Source organism: Puma concolor, chromosome A1 (genome assembly GCF_028749965.1).
Source record: "Puma concolor isolate L17-30 chromosome A1, mPumCon1.1.hap2, whole genome shotgun sequence".
Taxonomy (NCBI): domain Eukaryota; kingdom Metazoa; phylum Chordata; class Mammalia; order Carnivora; family Felidae; genus Puma; species Puma concolor.
The window spans coordinates 28223631-28229630 of NC_141667.1; the positions used below are offsets into that span (position 1 = coordinate 28223631).

Here is a 6000-nt window from a genome sequence, read left to right on the forward strand (position 1 = left end):
CAAATCAGAAAGGCGCTTTGATCCAGTTTTCATCCTGTTGAGGTCTTATTTTGTCCCGAATCTGTAATCCTTGGCACTCAAGTGAGAACAAGGCTCCTGATGAGGCCACACCCCGCTTGCCTGCAGCATCACTAACTGTATCTCCATGCTCACGGCGGTTCTCCTGAGTCTGGCCCCACAGTGCAGGTCATTAGGATTTATACCGCAGCCTGGGGCCTTCCTGCTGGAAGGAGCCCTGGAATTTTGGTGCTGCACAAGGTCTTAGTGGCTGCCAGAAGAAGGTTCTTCTCAAGGGAGATAGCATTCCTTATCCTCCCCTTCCTGCCTTGTCTTTCTTCTCTCCATCCTCTGTTCCTTTAGAGCAGAGAATTTCTTATTCCTTGAGGAAAGATCTGAACAGTAAGTAGCCTCAGGTCCCTGTCAAGGACCATGAGAAAGGGTTCAGTTGACCCAGTAAAGTGGGAGCCTGAGTTGCAAATGATGAACACCAGAGCACCAGCGAAGGGGCGGTGAGTGCACTTGGGGGTTTAGGAATTCAGGGGGCGTCAGTGAGGGACACAGGACAGAGGCCTGGGCTAGGGCTGTAGCTGTAGGAAAAGGAAGAAGAGGAACCACACAAACCGGTAAAGTGTTTCAGCTGTGTTTCAACTGATTTAAGTAAATTCGTTAATGTTTGTGTCAACTTTTCACATCTTTTTTTTTTTAATTAATTTTTTAAATTTAAATCCAAGTTACTTAACATATAGTGTAATAATGATTTCAAGAATAGAATTAGTGATTCATTACTTACTTATAATACCCAGTGCTCATCCCAGCACGTGCCCTCCTTAATGCCCTTCACCCATTTAACCCATCTCCCCACCCAACACCCCTCCAGCAACCCTCAGTTTGTTCTTTGCATTTAAGTCTCTTATGAACTGTCTCTTCCCTTCCCCTGTGTTCATCTGTTTTGTTTCTTAAATTCCACATGTGAATGAAATCATGTGATATTTGTCTTTTCTCTAATTTCGCTTAGCATCATACACTCTAATTCCATCCACATTGCTGCCAATGGCAAGATTTCCTTTTTTTTTTTTTTGATTGCCAAGTAGTATTCCATTGTATAGTATATACACCACATCTTTATTCATCAATTGATGGACATTTGGGATGTTTCCGTACTTTGGCTGTTGTCAATAATGCTGCTATAAACATTGTGGTACATGTGCCCCTTCGAATCAGCACTCCTATATCCTTTGGATAAGTACCTAGTAGTGCAATTGCTGGGTCGTAGGGTAGTTCTATTTTTAATTTTTTGAGGAACCTCCACACTGTTTCCAGAGTGGCTGTACCAGGTTGGATTCCCACCAGCAGTGCAAAAGGGTTCCTCTTTCTACACATCCTCACCAACATCTGTTGTTGCCTGAGTTGTTAAATGTTAGCCATTTTAACAGATGTGAAGTGCTATGTCATTGTGGTTTTAATTTGTATTTTCCTGATGAGTGATGTTGAGCATTTTTTCATGTGTCCATTAGTCATCTGGATGTCTTCTTTGGAAAAGTGTCTATTCATGTCTTTTGCCCATTTCTTCACTGAATTATTTGATTTTGGGGTGTTGAGTTTGGTAAGTTCTTTATAGATTTTGGATCCTAACCCTTTATCTGATAAGTCATTTGCAAATATCTTCTTCCATTCCATCGATGCCTTTTAGTTTTGCTGTTTTCTTTTGCTGTGCAGAAGCTTTTAAGCTTGATGAGATCCCAGTAGTTCATTTTTGATTTTGTTTCTCTTGCCTCTGGAGACGTGTTGAGTAAGAAGTTGCTGGAGCGCCTGGGTCGCTCGGTCAGTTAAGAGGTTGCTGAGGCCAAGGTCAAAGAGGTTGTTGCCTGGTTTCTTCTCTAGGATATAGATGGCTTCCTGTCGTACATATAGCTCTTTCATCCGTTTTGAGTTTATTTTTGTGTATGGTGTTAAGTGGTCCAGGTTCATTGTTTTGCACGTCGCTGTCCAGTTTTCCCAACACCATTTGCCGAAGAGATTGTCGTTTTTCCATTGGATTTTCTTTCCTGCTTTGTCAAAGATTGGTTGGCCATACATCTGTGGGTCCATTTCTGGGTTCTCTATTCTGTTCCATTGATCTATGTGTCTGTTTTTGTGCCAGTACCATGCTGTCTTGATGATTACAGCTTTGCAATACAGCTTGAAGTCTGGAATTGTGATACCTGCATTGTGAATTCCTTCATCTTGTCATTTTGGAAGAAGAAAAAAAATTAATAAAATAAAACATTGAAATTGAAAAATTTTAAAACAAGAAAAATAAAGGGAAGCTAGATCCTTAGGTGTGTTTCGGTCTGCATGTTGAAAGAAGCTTGATAAAATAGGGAAAAAGGGGAAAGGAAACAAAAATGTAAGAAAAAGTTTGGAAATTAAAATATAATAAAGTAAAGAAAATGAAATAGAATAATAAATTTAAGAAAATAAAGTAAAAAAAATTGAAATAAAATTTTCTCTTTCGGTATCCAAGAAAGAGAAAGAAAAGAAAGGAAAAAAAACCAGAATTTAAGCAAAAATAGAAGCAAAGAAAACAAATAAATGAACCAGCAAACAAAATGAAACCCGAATGAAGTTACATCCAGTTTCCCCTAGAACTGAAACTATGAAACCTTCTAATAGCCTGTACACTAAGCAGGTGGTTTTGACCTCTGCTGGTCTTCTAGGGGATGAGCTTGGACGGTATGGTTGGGCAGGGGTTGGTGTAATGGCTCCGTTCTCCGGTATGTGGCATCACTTAACTTACTGGAGTGGATTGGTATGGCGTGCATGCATGAGCATACATGGGATTGCATGGGAGAGGTGAAAGTGGCTTCACCCAGCTCCTAGTCTCTGGAGCAGGAACTTTGTACTCTCACTGACCCATGATCAAGCACCCCTTCTTTCTCTCAGGCCTCCGTCCACAGCCCACCTCTACCCTGTCCGTGTCCAAGCCGTCCACCTGCCAGACAGCACCTCCCTCCAGAGTTTTATCTCAGATGGGGTTGTGTTTCAAAACCCCACACTTCAAAGACCCCCATGGCTCAGACCCACTCCGACGCTATGAGGGAGGGTCTTGCTGAGGAATGGCCGGGTGCTGGCTTGTCCCAGAAAACGTTCATGTGATGGCACAGCAGCAGAAGTTCAGAGGTTGTGGCAAATCACAACACACAGCAAGCACCAGGTTTCACTGTACTCTGCATCTTCATCCCAATATCAGCAAATATGGCTGCTCTCTGGGGTCTGCTGGGACCTTTGCCTGTGTGGAGGCCGTATGCCCTCTACCAAATGCTCTCTAAGCAGGGGACCCGCTTCTCCCTGTATGGGACAGAGACCCCTGAGACCTTGCTGCCTGCTCCTGGGGATTCACCCTGCTTCCTCACCTGAGCACTGCCAGGTACTGAGGTCCAGAACTTCAGACTCTGTGCTCTACTGTTTATAGAATCCTAATGGTATTGAAACCCCCTTCTTTCTCCCCGTCAGTAATTTTGGGGAACAGATTTCCTGTTCAGTCCTCTGCGAGTGTTCTCACTCTCTCTTTCTCTTTCTCTCCAGCTGCTTCCGGGGGAGTGCTTTTATTGCACGATACTGCTGTGCCACACTCTCCCCCTTTCTGTCCTTTCTCTGCAGAAACGGCTCCCTACGCTCCACGGGTTTTCTCTCCCCCAATTCATGTCTCCGCGATGCATACCTGCCTAATTCTGTGGCTCAAGTTACTGTTGTGTTAATCCTCAGATCAGTTTCCTAGTTGTTCAAAATGGTTTGTTGCTGATCTAGTTTTTTGTTTTTGGGGACCAGACGAGCTCAGGATCTACATACTACTCTACCATCTTAACTCCCTCCTCAAATTTGACATCACATGTGATCTCTAAATTTGCTCTTTAAAGCAGTTCATTTGAGATGTGAAAATTAATTAATTGGCCATAAAAATTAGTGAATTAGCCCTTAAAGTGCATGTCACTCTTTGAATCTTCTTGGGAGCAAGGTAGCAATTAAAAGGGATACGTTATTGGGGCACCTGGGTGGCTCAGTCGGTTGAGCGTCCGACTTTGGCTCAGGTCATGATCTCACAGTCTGTGAGTTCGAGCCCCACGTCGGGCTGTGTGCTGACAGCTCAGAGCCTGGAGCCTGTTTCAGATTCTGTGTCTCCCTCTCTCTCTCTGACCTTCCCCCGTTCATGCTCTCTCTCTCTGTCTCAAAAATAAATAAACGTTAAAAAAAAAAAAAAAAGGGATACGTTATTTTTGGATTATACAGAATTCTTTAATTTATTTTCCAGTGCTCCTAAACCCAAAGGAAAGAAAGCCAAAGATATGAAGAAATCTGTCAAAGTACCTGCTGAACAACAGGCAGTGGTAGGTCAAAGTCATATTGACATGTTTTCAGTAGACCTTGTTTAAGTAATCTAAATTCTTAATTCTAATTCTAAAGACAAGTATTTGGTGAACCCTTCTGCACCTACTGTATATATAGGTGTGGATCCATCAACAGTTTTTCTTGGTGGATGTAGAATGTATAGATAGGTGTGTCATTGTTTTTCTTTAAAAAGCACATTGGAAATACCAAACTGTACTAAAACAGTTACTGTTCTGTTTTCCATTACTTTGAAATCTAAAACCTTGATCTGGTCCATATGGTACATGCTATTGAATGTCTCAGACTCTTTAAAGTTGATGGTGCTGGCTGATGGGACTTAACTTCTAAGAACAGCTGCCTCTTTGGAAGCCTGTCTTGGTGGCTGCCATTTTGATAAAAGTTCTTTATTTTGAATTATTTGATATTTAATCTCAACGTGAAAACATAAATCACTGCACTCAGGTAATAACACTTTAATTGATGTATTTTTTTCTCTCTTCAGAGTGATGTTCTTATCAGCTGTACAACCTGCCATAGTGAATTTCCATCCCGGAATAAACTTTTTGACCATCTGAAGGCCACAGGTCATGCGAGAGCACCTTCATCATGTTCTTTAAACAGTGTAACAAGTAGTCGAAGCAAGAAAGAGAAACGTAAAAACAGATAGAAATTCTGTCAACACTTTTTCTTTTTGATTGTTTCTAGATTTTAAAACCAAAAACTGAACTGAAATCATCTAAACAGTTAAAATTTCAGTGATCTGCAATTTCTTGCATTGTGGAAGATTATTTTTTATCTTGTAAAAACATTTTTTCGTTTAATATATATATTTTTAAACATTTCATTAATGGTTGAATTCTACTTTGCCATCTGAATTGACTTGAATGTCTCAAAACAGGTAAATATTGTAAAGTATGCATTCTTGATTTCTCTTGGCTCATGTGAACAGAAATGTACAGGGAGAATTAAATTATTTTAACACATACAGATGCTCCTTTCTGTTTTGTTTTGTGGAATTCACATAGTATTTTCACATGATTCAATGCTTTTGTATTGTTATACTTCGTGATCTGTCAAAGACTCAGATTGTTTTAAAATCATCGTAGAGTTTTTTTTCCCACTTGATAACATGACTCCAGTTCTGACTTTCAAATTATTTCTAAATAATCTATTGTTGATTACTGTATTTTTTTCTTCAAGGACAGTGATAGGTAGAAACAAATTGAGCATACATAGTTACATTTCAAGACTAATACCTCTTCAAGGTGTCACTGTTGATTTTGAGATTTTAGGTAATTATCAGTAAGGTAGATCTTTGGTATTTTGCTCTGATTTAAATTGTGGAGGTGGAAGCAAATTAATGAAGATGTTGCTTCCTTCTTTGACACAGTGACAGCCATGAAGCATTATGGATCAAGGTGGTGGATGTTCAGATTTTATACCGACTTTTTAAAAAAGGATATTCTGCCTTGGGGTTTGTTTTTCACTATTTTCAAAAGTTTTTAATTTTGTTTTTTTCATCATTTAATGGAAGACACTTTTTAATAAAAGTTTTTTCATAGGGCTGATATTTATGCCATGAATTCTATAGCAAAGATGAATATTGACACAAAGGAAATCTGGAGAATTGTTGAA

The 6000-nt window shown here is 40.0% G+C and overlaps 1 protein-coding gene across 1 annotated transcript in view; it reads left to right on the plus strand.

Moving 5' to 3' along the window:
• Positions 1 to 5350, plus strand: part of DNAJC21 (DnaJ heat shock protein family (Hsp40) member C21) — a 28060-nt gene extending 22710 nt beyond the window's left edge. The window contains exons 11-12 of the mRNA XM_086676872.1: positions 4289 to 4364; positions 4868 to 5350. Of these exons, the coding sequence (XP_086532998.1) occupies positions 4289 to 4364; positions 4868 to 5032 (241 nt within the window). The 3' untranslated portion in view covers positions 5033 to 5350. The remainder of the gene's footprint in view (positions 1 to 4288; positions 4365 to 4867) is intronic.
• The last annotated feature ends 650 nt before the right edge of the window (positions 5351 to 6000 follow it).